Below are 14,410 nucleotides of genomic sequence, written 5' to 3' on the forward strand. Positions count from 1 at the left end.
AAATAAATAAAAAGCAAGCTGTACTTACGAGGTGATCTCCTTATTGCACTGACAACACACAGGTCGCTTACCCTCCTTAAGCAACTGACTCACCGCCCTTTCGTTCTCCTCTGACATGGTTGTCTGATCTTCACTATGAGGTCCCAAGGCCTTAACGGAAACACTGTAGGTGGGTGAGCCGTTTTGGTTGCCATTCTGATTTCCTGGCTGACTTTCTATTTGATTGGCATTCTGATTGGTAACAGATGGTACATTGCTTACTCCCTGTTTGGGTTCTATGTAGGATCTGCGGTCAGCGGCATGAGTGGCCCCAGTACGTCTCAAATTATTCCTAAATGCCACCGGTTCGGGGGTATCAATGGCCTTGCCGCTATCGCAGAGATCAAGAATCTTGCTCATGGGATGCTGAGCGGGGAGTTCCATCTGTAGGGTCTGTTCCACTCGAGGAACCTGAGGTTGGGCCTTTTGGTTGCCCACCTCCGTAGGCAGATCCTTCTGGGAATGTACGGCTATGACAGGCTGCAGGGTAACCGGTTGGGTGGGATCCAAATTCTTAAAGTCATCAAGATCTAGACGTTTGCGTACAATCATCGGACTCTTTGAGAGATTTGAACTGCTATTGCTGCGCAGACTCAAAGAGCTCCCCGCATGGGAAAGTGGACCATTCTGACCACCATTATTTGCCAATCGTGCCTCTAACATATTGGTAATGATTTTCCCGGCCTCTTGCATAAATGCGTGGGTTTTGTCGCCCATATCGATCTTTCCAATGGATTCGGCAAGCATGGAAGTGGCGTCCGACTCCTGAGGATTTCCTTTTTCTAATTCCTTGGCGGGTAAGTCAGTTGCCTGAGGATGGGGGCGTGGCAAAGTAGCAAAGGATTGAGGATTAGCATGCGGATTAGTGGCCTTGACAGCGCTGGAAGCTCCTGTGGGAACTGGAACAAAACGGGGGGAAACAAAAACACAAAAAGCTAGCGGGTTAGATTGGTGGCCAGGCAAATTAGTTGGGATTTCTTGAATGGGATCAAGCTTTTCAGTAGGAAGCTGATCCCAAAAAGATAACTCTTATACTAAGTAACATTACGATTAACTAAATAACGTTAGAAAGATCAGATAATAGGACGAACTAAGATCATTTAAAGCCTCAAAACACAACAAACAGATTGAACACCAAAATCAAACTTGGAACACAACAAACTCTGGGATGCTCTGTTCACCTGATCTGCACGTTGCAGCTGTTGCACAATGGGATGCGCACTCCGGGTCCGGCTGCTTTGTTCAGGATACCCCTGCCCCTCTTTGGCGCCGAGGTGGCTCCAAAGGCTCCAGCGCTCTTTCCTCCGGCACCTGGGGAATCAGGCACATTAGAGTTCAAGTTCAGATCGCTCAGGTCTGGCGGGAAGACAGCGGGCGCAGGCGGAGCAGCAGCGTTAACGGCGTTCGCTATCACCGATTTCGGGGCAATCGGTGTTTTGAATGGAGCAGTAGCCTTAATTGGAGCTGCAAATGGAGCAGGAGCAGGAGCAGGTGCATTTGCTGATCCTGTGATGGAAGCGATGGATGGCCGCGAGGCCAGATTAGGCTTGATATTGCTGCCATTGCTGCTCCTGTAGGCCGTGGTGGCCTGGTTATTAGTGGTGGTAGTAATAGCAGAAGCTTGGGTTAGACTTTGCGACGATCTCGCGACGGATGCTGATGCTGAAGCAGATGCTGATGAGGATGAGAGCGATGAGGAGGTGGCTTTCGAGCTGCTTGCATATGAGCTTTGCTGCACCGATGAAGTGGTGGCTTGATAGCCAGAGAAAGCAGACTTTTGCTGCTGTTGAAGTTGCTGCTGCTGGAGGAAACCCGGTGGTGGTGCCATTAGCTTGTTGCTGGCCGCAGGTACGGCTCCGTAACCAGGAACTGTGGACTCCACGGGCGCTGGCTTCAGTGGAAACTTCGAGTCAAAAGTGGGTGATCTTAGATTGGGAAAGCATCCCTCGCCGAGAGCAGAGGCCCTTGCACTGATGGCCTGGGATTGACTGGTCAAGCTGCTGATCTCCTGCTCCAAGCAGGACAATCGCTTTGCCTGATTGGCCACAAATCCTGTCTTGCCGTATGAAGAGCGACGCTCTGTGTCCGATTGATTCTGGGATTGGGATTGAGCCTGGGCCTGGCTAATAGATTGCGATTTACCCTGAGACTGAGTGATGGACTGGGAGCCAGTTCGGATCTCGATAGTCTTGGCACTTTGGGTACGTTCAAACTCCTCGGTGACCTTGCGACGTCTTTCTATTTGAGTATTTCCCACTTGGCTGCGTGTTTGACTCTGAGACTGGGATTGGGCTTGCTGTTGTAGCTGTGAAGACTGCTCCCTTTGCTGGATGTTTAGATTGCCCACCCTCTGTTCTGTAATCCTTTGTGGTTGCTGGGTGAAGCTTTGGCTGGCCGACTGGGAACTCTGCTCGGAGTGGGCCAAGAGTTGACCCTGGTAACTTTGACCCGTGGTGATGGAGCCTGTTTGCAGACGAGGAGCTCCAGACACAGAGAGAATAGTCGATTTGGGTTCAGGTTCCTTCATCCTCGGAGCTCGAATGGCATTCAGGGGATTTGGTGGCGGTCCTGGAGCCGGGGAACGTGTTCTATCTGGGAAAGGCGAAGCATTCAGTTCGTTGTAGTTCCTGGCATGAGTAGCCGAACACTCCTCGAAGACGAGCTTCTCCTCCGTCTGGTAGAAGGGCACAATCGGAGCTGGCTTGTTGGTCAGCGACGGGGTGTATGGCCTAGTGGGCGTCAGGGCCTGATCCGGTCGCACCAGTTCGTCTAGCGGTTGGAAAGCCATCGTTACTGGACCCGAACGATCCTCAACTATAATGGGCACCGACATCTGCGGTCGCCGCTCCTTCTCCTTTTCCCGGGAAGGAGCAACCACAGTTGTCGGCGCAGCATTCTGGGCTATGGCTATGGGTCTATGTACAGTGGAAGAGTCACTAGTGACTGGTGCTTTCGGGGCATCTACGAATGCCAGCGGTACGTTCTCGCGCAGCTCCTGGGGCTCCGGAGTGCGAATGGGACTCTGAGTGGGCAGCACCGTCCAGTTGCGCTGGTACTTGGGGATGCTTTCCGGCTTATGGAGGCCGGACTGTACGGCTTTGCCTTGCTTGGTCAGGTGGCTCAGCGGGGAGGGCGGCGGAAATAGGACCTCCGAGTGCTCGAGCTCCTCGGCGGTCTCCTCGATCAGTTCGTGGGCATCGAACTGGCTGCTGTATTGGCTACTTTGTACAGCGATAGCTGGTAGGCGGACAGGTGTGCTGACAGGAACAGGAAGAGGTACTGGTGCTGGTGCTGGTGCTGGAGCTGGAGCTGTAGCTGGAGCAGGTGCAAAAGCGGTTGAGGTGGCAGGTGGGACTGTGGAAAAGGAGTTAGAGCAAGCAGTCGCTTTGGTGCTGTAGGAAGCGGAACTCTGAGATTGGGCGTTGGCCTGAAGGGTTTGGGTCTCAGCGAGTGTGGTTTGCGAAAGCAGAGAGTGTTGATGTTGCTGTTGTTGGGTTACTTGGGACACTTGTTGCTGTTGCTGTTGGGTTCTTTGTTGGGTTACTTGGGAGTGTTGCTGCTGTTGGGACACCTGTTGCTGCTGCTGTTGTTGCTGGTTGACTTGAGAAGATTGCTGTGACTTTTGCGTAAGTTGCTGTATCTGTTGCTGCAACTCTTGACTTTGAGCACACTGTTGCAGTTGCAATAACTTAGTTTGCTGCAGCTGCTGTTCGCTCAGGAGACTCTGTTGCTGATGCGAGAGTTCCCTTTGCAGTTGGGTTAACTGCTGACCCTGGATACCGTTAAGCTCCTCTTCCTTTTGATGAAAGTAGTCCAATCTTTTCTGATTGCGCTGCTGCGCCTTCAGATACTTCTGGTATTCCAGATCAGTTTCTTCCCTCAGTGCAGAGACAATCGAGGCACGTGGAGTTTCTGGCACACTTCCAGCATTCGAAACCGAGTTCGAGGACAGGGGTTCCCGGGATGGCTGGAATGCTTGCATGGCCGCAAAGGCGGAGGATTTCCGAGGCTGATCTTTCCGCGTCTCGTAATACTCCACCGACTGTGGTGGCTCCGGTCGAAGGCCCAATTCCTCCTCATGATCCAGCACCTGAAATTCACGTTTCTTAAGTTCCTCCTGCTTTTGCTCTTCGTCCATGCGATGCATGGCATTCTCGGGATTCAGGGGGGTATAGCCACGTTCCGGGGCAGTGCACAGGGCATCGCACATGCTCAGGTGCTCTTTGGGAGTGGGCAAGTCAATCATGTGGATGGGTACATCTTTGTCGAAATGACCTTCAAAGGGGCGATCGGGAGCAGTGGTTAGAGCACTCACAAATGGTGATTTGGGTCGGTAATCCTCCCTTAAATAGGGTTTCGTGTCGATGGGTGGTGGCATATAGGGCTCGGTTTCCTCCGGAAGTGGGACGCCCTGATCAGCGGGAGGAGCGAACTTAAGCTCGAACTCGGGAGCAGTTACCATGGCTTGGGTGAGCCGGGTTCCTCGGGGAGGAGATTCTCTTAAAGGAGCAGGTGATGGCTCAACTGGAGCTGGAGCTGGTGCCGATGGAGGAGGAGGAGGAACAGGGGCAGGAACCTCTTGGGCTCGAGCAGCTTCAGCGGCTGCCGCCTCAGCTTCGAAGTCGTCCCCACAGGGCCGGGGAAAAGGACACTCCACCAGATGGAAAGGAACCTCCGGGGCTGTGGTCAAGACACGAATCATAGGATTTATCCACTCCTTGGGCATTGGGTTAGGGATCTTGGTTGGAGGTATTTGGCGCACAGGGGCGATCTCAATCTTGATCTCTGGCGTGGGTTGGAACTTGCGTTCGCTCTCCAGGATCTGGCATCGCTGTTCGATCACAAGACCTTCGCGATCTTCGACAGCTTCCGAGGCTTCGGGTATGGTCTCCAGTTCAACGGGTAGTTGGGGCAACTCCTTGATCTCAGGCTCATCGTTGAACACAACGCGACGGGTTGAAGGAGCAGCAGGAGCGGGAGTTTGAGTGGGTGTGGTCACGGGACTGGGTGTCACTTCCCTTACCATATCAACGAGCTTGTAATTGCTCAAGGGAACAGCTAGGGAGTCAACACACTCCTGGGCACTTCTTCTCCCTGAAGCATACTCCTGTATAGAATCTTGGGTGCTGCCATAATCCACCTGGTAATCGAACTCAGAGCCAGATTGCTCCTGCATTTGATAGGCCTGGATCTGGGCAGCGTACATTCGCTGATATTCCTCCGAAGTGGTTGCCGTCGTTGTCGAAGTGGATGTATAGCTATCCGAGCTGGACTCTTGCTCCGTCAATTGACGGGCATTCGAGGTGGTTAGTTGGGGCGCAGAGTAACTCTGCCATTGGGGAGCACCAGGTGCTGAGGCTTGCACTTGAGGCTGCGGATCTAGTCGAGCAGTTGCTCCTCCAGGTGGTAATGGTGGTACTTGCTGTACCGGATTAGTAACCACCACATGTTGCGTCTCCGGCGGAGGGATGTAAAGTGGTGCGGCGGTGGGCGCCAAGTGGCTATCATCCTGCGGCGGTGGCCAGGTGAAGCTAGATCCACGCTGCGATTGCCGACTAGCGGCCAACGCCACCTCGATGTCCACCTCATAGCAGTCCTCCTCCTCGTATTCCGGCTGCAGTTCGTCAACAGCCTCTCCACCTTTTTCCATGGGACGGGTCAAACAGCAGGGGTCAAGTGTTTTTTGGGGACAAGTTTGTGTGTTTATGGTGCAGAGTTAGTTTGGTTTTTTGTGTTTTTGTTTTTTGGCGGACAGGGCAAATATAAGAGCAGAAAGAAACAAAAGACAAGCGCTTGTTAGTCCTTGGCACTGAGAAGGCGGCAGAGCTTTGGTGTTGGATCAGTGGTCAGTGGTTCAAAGGTCAGTGGATCAGTGGTGTTTGGCAACGGCGACAGCGGCAGCGGATTCGAAGGCGATTACATAACTATATAGACACAACTTTATCTAAAAACTACAAGGCAAGAGGCGGCACAAAAACTAAAGCAACTCAATCCTGATTTCGTTCAGTTTGTGGTATGTTTAGTGTAGGTAATGGACTGAGTGGTTCCTCGAGTGGTGCTTCGAGTGGTGTATATGGATGGTCAAGTTCAAGGCACACACACACACACGGTAAGGCATAGCAGGAAGACGGTTAAGTCAGGCAACTCAATCGAAGCGAAGCAATGAGAGGGATCGGAAAAGTTTCACGCCCATCCCCAACCCCATTGCAATTTGTTGACAGACAAACAAACAACGGTGTATCGCTGGCTGGCTGGCCATATAAAGAGGGAAAATATTAAATGCGATTCAACAATAGTCGAGTCGTGTGGTGGGGAGCGGGGTGGCAACGTTTTATTCCCCTTTTGCCGGGGAAAATAAATTTTTTATTTCTTATTTTCAGAGCCATTTTCATGGCGAGCAACAATAAACACACGCGTGTACAGAAGCCCGGAAAAACTCTCTCCGCTAGGCACGCATATTTACTTCCATTTTTTATGGGCCCACGTCTGACTCCTCCAACCCCTCAACCCAGAGAAAAAAAATGTAGGAAAACCCCCCAAACCAACTCCAGTTGCGAACAAAAATGGCGTCGACAGGTAGTCATTGGATTTTATTATGCATAATTCGGTATTGGCTGTAATTTCGCAGAAATTGAAAATGGCAGAAACACACGACCAACACGATGGGGCAACAAAAGGATCGTTTCAGTGTTTCTGTGGCAGAAACAAAACGGAAAACAAACAAGCCAAACGAAACGAAATGAAACGAAATTATTGCCGCAAATATTTTGTCATATCAAAAATGTTGGCAGCAGCAACAGAAAACTTTTCGACCATAATAAGAGGCCGCCAGGGCATTTGGGTAAAAGTTCTTCTTTATGTTTATTATTTCTGGCCCCCTCCCTCCCTACCAGTTTTTCATTCCCCTCTATTGTTTTTAGACAAAAGGCATGCAAAGTTGTGCAAAAGAAAGAAATTCTTAGAATAGCTGAGGACACAGTTCGATTAGTACTTATATAGATATAGATATTTCGTAACATATACATATTCTATATCAGACAGACTTTTCAGAGCGCTTTAAGCATTTTGCGGTTAGGCACGAAGCATTTATACTATGATTCTTATAATGATCTTTATAGAGGTATATATTCTTTGAAGTATTCGCAGTTTATTTGCTTAAAACTCATAGTATTCCATTTGATAGTATGTATGCTTAGGTATTTTCGTAGAACATTTATATATATTTGTATTTATTTTTCCAGAATTTCGCCAACTTTGCACGCCTTTTGATTGTTGGGTTTTTGTGGGTGGTGTGCGGGGGTCATAGGGATTTTCTAATACGTGTAGGGGTAACCGTAACCTAAAAGAAGCAGAAACCGAAAACAAAAGTTATTCGTGGGATTATGCTTAATGAGCCTAGGACAATAGTTCGGCCCAATATTCAAACAAATAGAAGGCAAAGTGCCCTCGATAAATCCTCGTCTCTCCCTGACGAATGCCAAGCCATGTGATATATGGCCCCTTGGCACGCTTCAATATTCGGCCACTCTCACCAAGAAAATTGTGGAAAATTCAGGGGCTTAAGAGAGGGGGCAGCTGAGGCGGATGCTTGTTCGTATAATAATGGCTGGTAATTTATCTGCTTTCGTTTACATTTCCCGCTCCGTGTGGGAAAGCTGCCTGTGCGTGTCGGCATTTGTGCAAGGCAAACATTTGTTTGCCAGCACATTTCTTTTTACCCCACCAACTCTGTGGAAAGCAAATTGGAACTGGATTTGCTCATATGCTGCCACTGGTTTTTCTTTTTTTTTTTTTTGGAGTTGTTTGGGTTGGGAAAACTAAACCCGAAAAACCGAAACCCCAAATGATTGCTGTGGTCGTGCGTGATTTTCGCTTTGATTAGGAGATTGATTTCTGCCGAAATGAAGATTTATGTTATACCCAGAGAGAGTCTCTCAGTTCGCGTCCCTTGCTAATTGCATTTTTAATTGCTTAACGAATGTGGGTAGCCAGCACTGGCAAAAATTGCCCCATAAATTTGATGTGCAATTGCTGGCGTCGCCATATTTGTTGTTAATTCATTTCCGTTATGACAGCCAGAATCGCGAGGCGCGGTAATTGATAAACAAACAAACAAACAGACAAACATTCGAGGAGCAGGGATATATGTGCAGTTGGCGAAGAAAAAATACCAGAAATTGCCGGGAGAGGCCCCAAAGTGTTCTTGGTAAAGCCGCAGGTACAGTGAGAGGGAAAATTGAACGAACACTATTAAAAATTTTGGAAGTTAATGTGTACTTTTAGGAAGGAGATCATCTGTAAAACAACGTATCTTAAGTCAATTAATATTTTGTAGTAAACATTCTCTCATTATTTCGGCTTGAATTTTCCTACATTTCGTTATCTACAACCCTGTAATTTGACTTCATATGGTATATTTCCTTTTGCCACCTACTGTCTGTGGCCTTCTTCATTTTCCCCGATGGGTTATTTGCGCTGCATTTAAAGCCCTTTACTGGTTAAAAAGGAGCTGAGGAGGAGGCGACCACAATGGCAACCAGCCACGCAGGCTGAGGCAGGAATTGCAGCGGTAACCGAATACATTTTATATCATTTATTTCTGTGAACATGAATGGGTCTCGTTTCGTTGCACTGGCAACGCGTTACGTATACGCAGCGTATCGGTTTGGTTTGCTTTCATTTGGTTTGGTTTTTCGGATCGGTTGGGTTTGGTTTGGTTTGCTTTTTCTCCACCCAATGTTCTCATTTCAAGCCCCCCAAAGCCACCCATCCCTCCCTACAGTTTTCCCTTCGATTTCGCATTTTACATTCGCATTCGCCTTTCAGCACTTTCGACTGGCACACGGAAGTGGAAGATGGCAATCGCATTGGCATTGAAACCGCCGATAGGACCGCCCTTGCCATTTTCCGAACCTCGGTTACATCGGCCATTGTCAGTTTCAATTTCCCGTCTGGCGGCCCCCCCATAATAATGATAAACACATTTTAAAATGTTTCCACCTATTGATTGAGTTTGTCAACAAAATGTTTCCATTATTAACGCATTCGGCGAGATGGCAGATGGATAATCGGACCTGCTAATGAAATTCATTTGTGTGTGCTTGTGCCTGTGAACCTGAATGGTTTGCTTTTGTATGAGCATATGAGGATATGTGATATATATACTATATATAATGGGCAGAACTCTTTAAAGCAGCAACATATTCGGATGATATCGCACTCAACGAGTGAATTAATCTATGGCAGTGAGTTTTTGAAACTGAATAACTAGAAACTTTGGCTGCGAGGCAATTGGATTTTCTTTTGGCAGCATTTTACCTCGGTAAACATTATTATTGTTGTTGTTGTAGGTGCTATAGTTGTTGTTGTTGTTGTTGTAGTTGGTAGTGTTGGAGGTGATGTAGGGGGACTGACTCGGGGTGCTATAATTAGATCCCATGGGGTAAGAGTTCCTATACTGCTGCTTCTGCTGTTGCTGATTGTTGTATTGCTGTTGCTGCTGTTGGTACCTTACATTACGACCTACATATGTACACAGCACAGAGAAATCGGTATATATACACGGGCAGCAGACAATATACATATATATATAGATAGATAGATAGATAGGTAGAGTGAGTGTAGAGTAACTTAAACTATGCTAAATGTTTTATGCAGCCACATTTGCCAAATAGTTTTCATTTAGTTGCTCACGTGTGGGGGCGGGGTATAACGAGCAGAAAATGGTTTTAGTAAATTTCGCCAGAAGCATCTCGATAATTTCGATAATTTGAGGATTTTTGTTGGTTAGTTTTCCTTTCGGTTTTACAGTTAAGTCATGTGCAATTTATTTCAATCAATAAAAGTATATATATATATATAAAACTCATCGTTGTTACAAAACAGAAATCCGGTTAATACTATACAACAATCGATCGACTGCCTCGATCACACTCTACACATCATCTATCACTCATTTTTTTTTGCTTGGCTAACAACAGAGGGTACTAAACTGTGGGCTATATAAGGTGTATGGTACAGATATGGTACAAAATCTCAATTGGCTTAAGCGACTAGACCCATTCACCTTCTGACAGACAGCCGTCGTCATCATCATCCTTACCTTGTTGGCCGACATTGCTGCGTGGCAGAGTGGCATACGGATTGTTGCCACCGGGAGCGGGACGCGGCGACTGCTGCTGCTGCTGCGGCGGATACGACACCGGCGACTTGGGTGCGGCAGCACCGAAGGGACGAGCATAGCCCTGGTTCACCTTTAGAATGGAAAAAACGGATGTTAACTATTAGTTAAGGAGCCTTTAAATCAATTTTGATTTGATTCTGTTTCAGTTTCAGGGCTAACACTTTACAACACTTAACGGAAGTCAGTTAGTTTTTCTTGGGCTGATCTGAGCGAGCTGCGGCGCGAGCTGAGCGGAGCAGAATGCAAAGTACTTACTTTTTTGGCTAGTTGAGTTTGGTCATTGATAGGGGCAAGGTCAGTGAGCAAAAGGGTTTTATAGAAAAAAAAAACAAAATTCTTGTCTAAATTTTAGTTCTCTAGTTAGTTCTTTCGTTTGATTGAAAAAAATTTTTTTTCCCAATGAAAATTGATTAAGTTTGTTAAATTTAATCCTTCACCTTTTCTCTTTTCCCTTTAAAAATCCTCTTGTTCTCCTGTTGCTCACTGACCTCGACCTTGGTCTAATTGGTCTGGTCGGAGGGAGATGGATTACCTTGTAGCTGGGGCCGGCCCCCTTTCCGGGAGCTTGCACGCTGCGGATAACGTTGCCGGTTAACGTAACGTACTCGAAGGGCTGATCGCTCCCACCGGCAACGATAGATGCTTGTGGTGGTGGTGCTACAGCACCTGAGTTGGTGTTAATCTGGCCATAAATCGAAGACGGCTCATCCGCCACGTAGGCCGACATATTGTCTGATGTTGCTACTGGAGCTGGGGTATCTGTTGCAGTTGCTAGTAAGGGTGTTGCTGGTATAGCTGCTGTTGCTGCTGCTGCTGGTGTTGCAGCTGATGTTGCTACTGTTGCTGTTGCTTGGGGGCTTGCAACCTGATGTGGGTTAAATTTCAATTGATTAGCAAGTGTCGCCGTTAGCGCTGCCACAAGCGGCTGTTGTTGATGTTGTTGGTGTGGCAGGTGTTGATGTGGTGTTGGTGTTGTTGTTGCTGTTGCTGTTGCAGTAGTTGCTGCCACTCCAAATGGCTTGGCCGTGTTGTTGTGTCTCTGTGCGGGTGTTGCTGTTGCTGTCGTGTGCTGTGTGGTGTTGTGGTGTTGCTGCTGCAGCTTGTTGGAGTACTCTTTCAACAGCTGGTTGTACGCATTGGGGCTCTTGTTCTGCGTATTCATGTCGTTCTCGTTCTGCGCAGCCTGCAGCCTGTAATTCGTCACGGACTGAGTCTGCGGAGGAGGCGGTGGCGGCGGAGAGGGCGGCTGCATTGTGTAATTATCGCCCTGACCGGCGGCCGGACCAGCCAAAGCCGCCTCCAGTGACGTGGAGGAGCCGGATGTCTGGCGCGAATGCATGGGCGAACCGAAGCGGTCTAGGGATAGGGTGGATGAGTAGCTTTGCTGACTCTGTCCAACACCACTCCCGCTGCCACTCCCACTGCCGCTGCCGCCCACTCCGGACGAGGAGGAACCACTGGAAATGGATGACAGGCTGCTGTGGGTGCGTGTGTGCTCCTGCTTATGCTGATGCTGTTGCTGCTGGGTAGTGGACAGGTGTTGCTCCGGGGGGACTTGCTGCAATTGCTCCGCCTCGTACTGCAGCAGCTGGGTGGGCGAGGGAGGCGGTGGCAGAGGCAGCTCCTGGCTGCTCTCAGACTCAGGCTAAATGGGTTAATGCGGGCAGGCGTGGGTTAACAAAGGCAGTTAATTAAAATGCACGAGCAATGAAAGTGGTACATAACCTACGGCTGATGAACTAAAACCCCTGTGCGTATGTATGTGTCTTTGTTCTTATGTGTATGTGTGTGTGGGTCTGGTGTTGTTCTAAAAATGGCTAATAGGTCAAGGTCAATGGGCGGGCTAAATAAGAGCCCCACTCCCAGCAGGAAAATGCTGAAAAAGAAGCCATATTCCTTGGGTAATCCAAACGGATGATTATGCAACCTTTGCAAAGATTTGCTAGAAGATTATCGCCTGTCCTAAAATCACTGAAAGAAAGTCGTTTCACTTGATTTGCTAATCGTTGGTCGTTGGAGTTCTACATATACTATATATAAACCGATTTCTGGACACTTTTCGTGATCGTTTCGGTCGCTACTTGGTCACTACTCTGGTGTCCGCTCGCTGCGGACACAGTAACGGACACTTCGCGGACACGGACACGGTTGTTGGGAACGAGATGCGCACTGAGCACAGGGCGCAACGAAACTGCGGCCACGGCAGCCAAAAAGTTGCCAAACCGCTGCAGCTGTGTGTTTTTTATAGATGCCCAAAAATACAAAATAAAAAAAATAAAGGAAAATATATAAAAAAAAAAACCAAAACGAATGAGTAAAAAGCAGCGCTTGGCATATATATTTAGCTTTTAGCAGCCATTGCACATTTTCGCGAAATGCGCTGGCCGCGGCAAAAACAGATAAATAGTAAAATAAACTATTCAGCCGCCGTGCACTATTTATACGCCCTTGCAATCAATCTGGCCATGTCGATCGGATTGATTCAACGTGTCCAACGCCCGTGCCAAGGGTGAAGACTTGAAATCCCTCAATGAATGCTATAGTACATCTTACCCACTTGCTCCTCCTTCTCCTCCACCTGGCAGTCAGTCCCCTTGATCTGCTTACCCAATCAGCCGTAGGTCGATCCAACAAACATAAACAATAACTCCATGCAAGACAAGCAGAGGACTCACGCAAAAACACAGAGAGAATAAGATAGAAACACAGGCAAACAACACATAAACAATTTTTACACAGAGAAAATAATTTGTGTAAGTTAATAATTTGATAAATAAATAGAAAATAATATCAAAACAGTTTAAATAATTTAATAAATATTTTTTAAAATATTAAACTGTCATCTTTTAGCTATGCTTTTGACATCTTTTATGAACATCTTTCAAAATCACTTTCCTCTGTGCCTTGGCAAATGCATAAAAACTTTTCCATTTTCATTTGATCGCTTTGTGGCCAAAAGAAAAGTGAGGAACGGCGGTGAGCAGTGAGACAGCCAAAGAAAACAGTAAACAAGAAGCGTTTCTTGATAAAATTGCCCGAGATGTTTGAACTTCTTTGCTGGCAAAAACTTTTTGCATTATATTGCATTTTTCTCTGCCCGGGCTCCTTGTTCTGCAGATGATTTTTAACATTTTAGCATATGTCGGATGCTGTCGCTTCCGGTGAAATTTTTGCTGAGTTTAAGCAAACATTTTTCCTAGCAATATACATATGATAAAATTGAATGTTGCAAAAGCAGATTCAGGTGCAGAGAAAGGTGAAAGGTTTGGTAGAGAGATTTCTTCCCCATACACATTTCTCCTCCTGAGCTGTGTTCTATATCTGTGTCTATAGATATATATATCTGTGTTTTTCAGTGAGTGTCTGACATTGTTTTAGCCACGGCAGGGAACAGTTAACACTTAACAGGTGGTGTTTTTTATTTTTATATTGCCACCTGGCCAGAAGTCTTTACTTACCGGTGCCGGAGCGGGGGCGGAGTTTCCATTGGAGTAGCCGTTCGAGTTGCCACCGTATCCGTGCGAGTTCAAGGCCGACGAGATGGTGGAGGCACTCAACTTGGTATTGCTATGGGAGGAAAGAAAGAAAATAGAAAACAATAGAAAAGATAAGTTAGACAAGTGGCCAATAAATCTGATTTGCCGGCGGTAATTGCCTGTCACCAACCATTCGCCTAATTGCCCCCCAGTGCAAGACCTTTAATTTGGTTTTTGGCCAACGACAACATCGTTTTAAATTAAGCAAATAGCACGCCAAAAACCCCAAACAAATTCCAAATGCCAAATGCAAATTGCAAACTGTCACTGGTCGTCTATATATATATATTTTTGACACATCAGCAATATCGCACACCCTTAGGGGGTCTACGCCCCTCAAAGTATTACAGCCCCAAAAATAGTACACCCCAATCGATAGCTGGGGAAGTGCGTTCCCAGTTTAGTTGGCATGCAAAGTATGTGGCACACACACACACACAATCGCATGGCATATGCTGCCAATTCATTTATTAAAAATTTGCGGCACAGCCGATGACACGTCAGCAGAGCAATCAGTGTCGCCTCTTTCATTTCCAAAAGCGGCGACTGCCCAACCAAAACAAAACAAAGTGGGGAAAGGAGATATTCGCTGAACTAAATACCCTAACTTTACAAAAAAAAATGAAAACTGATATAGGAAATTAATATTCTC

General features: G+C 47.3%; 1 protein-coding gene across 27 annotated transcripts in view; it reads right to left on the minus strand.

Moving 5' to 3' along the window:
- LOC108112518 (PDZ and LIM domain protein Zasp) overlaps positions 1-14,410 on the minus strand; it is a 57,099-nt gene that overhangs the window by 1,378 nt on the left and 41,311 nt on the right. For 3 of the 27 annotated variants that reach the window (XM_017222412.2, XM_017222411.2, XM_017222413.2), the window contains exons 9-12: positions 13,681-13,789; positions 10,755-11,867; positions 10,142-10,292; positions 1,221-5,679 (exon numbers count right to left, since the gene is read on the minus strand). In XM_017222412.2, the coding sequence (XP_017077901.1) occupies positions 1,221-5,679; positions 10,142-10,292; positions 10,755-11,867; positions 13,681-13,789 (5,832 nt within the window). Of the gene's footprint in view, positions 1-28; positions 939-1,220; positions 5,680-7,166; positions 7,379-9,357; positions 9,562-10,141; positions 10,293-10,754; positions 11,868-12,149; positions 12,413-13,680; positions 13,790-14,410 lie in introns of those variants that run through there. The other 24 variants (XM_017222427.2, XM_017222428.2, XM_017222429.2 and 21 more) reach the window with 18 other exon arrangements.

This window comes from Drosophila eugracilis, unplaced genomic scaffold (genome assembly GCF_018153835.1).
Source record: "Drosophila eugracilis isolate 14026-0451.02 unplaced genomic scaffold, ASM1815383v1 contig_90, whole genome shotgun sequence".
In the NCBI taxonomy this organism is placed as follows: Eukaryota; Metazoa; Arthropoda; class Insecta; order Diptera; family Drosophilidae; genus Drosophila; species Drosophila eugracilis.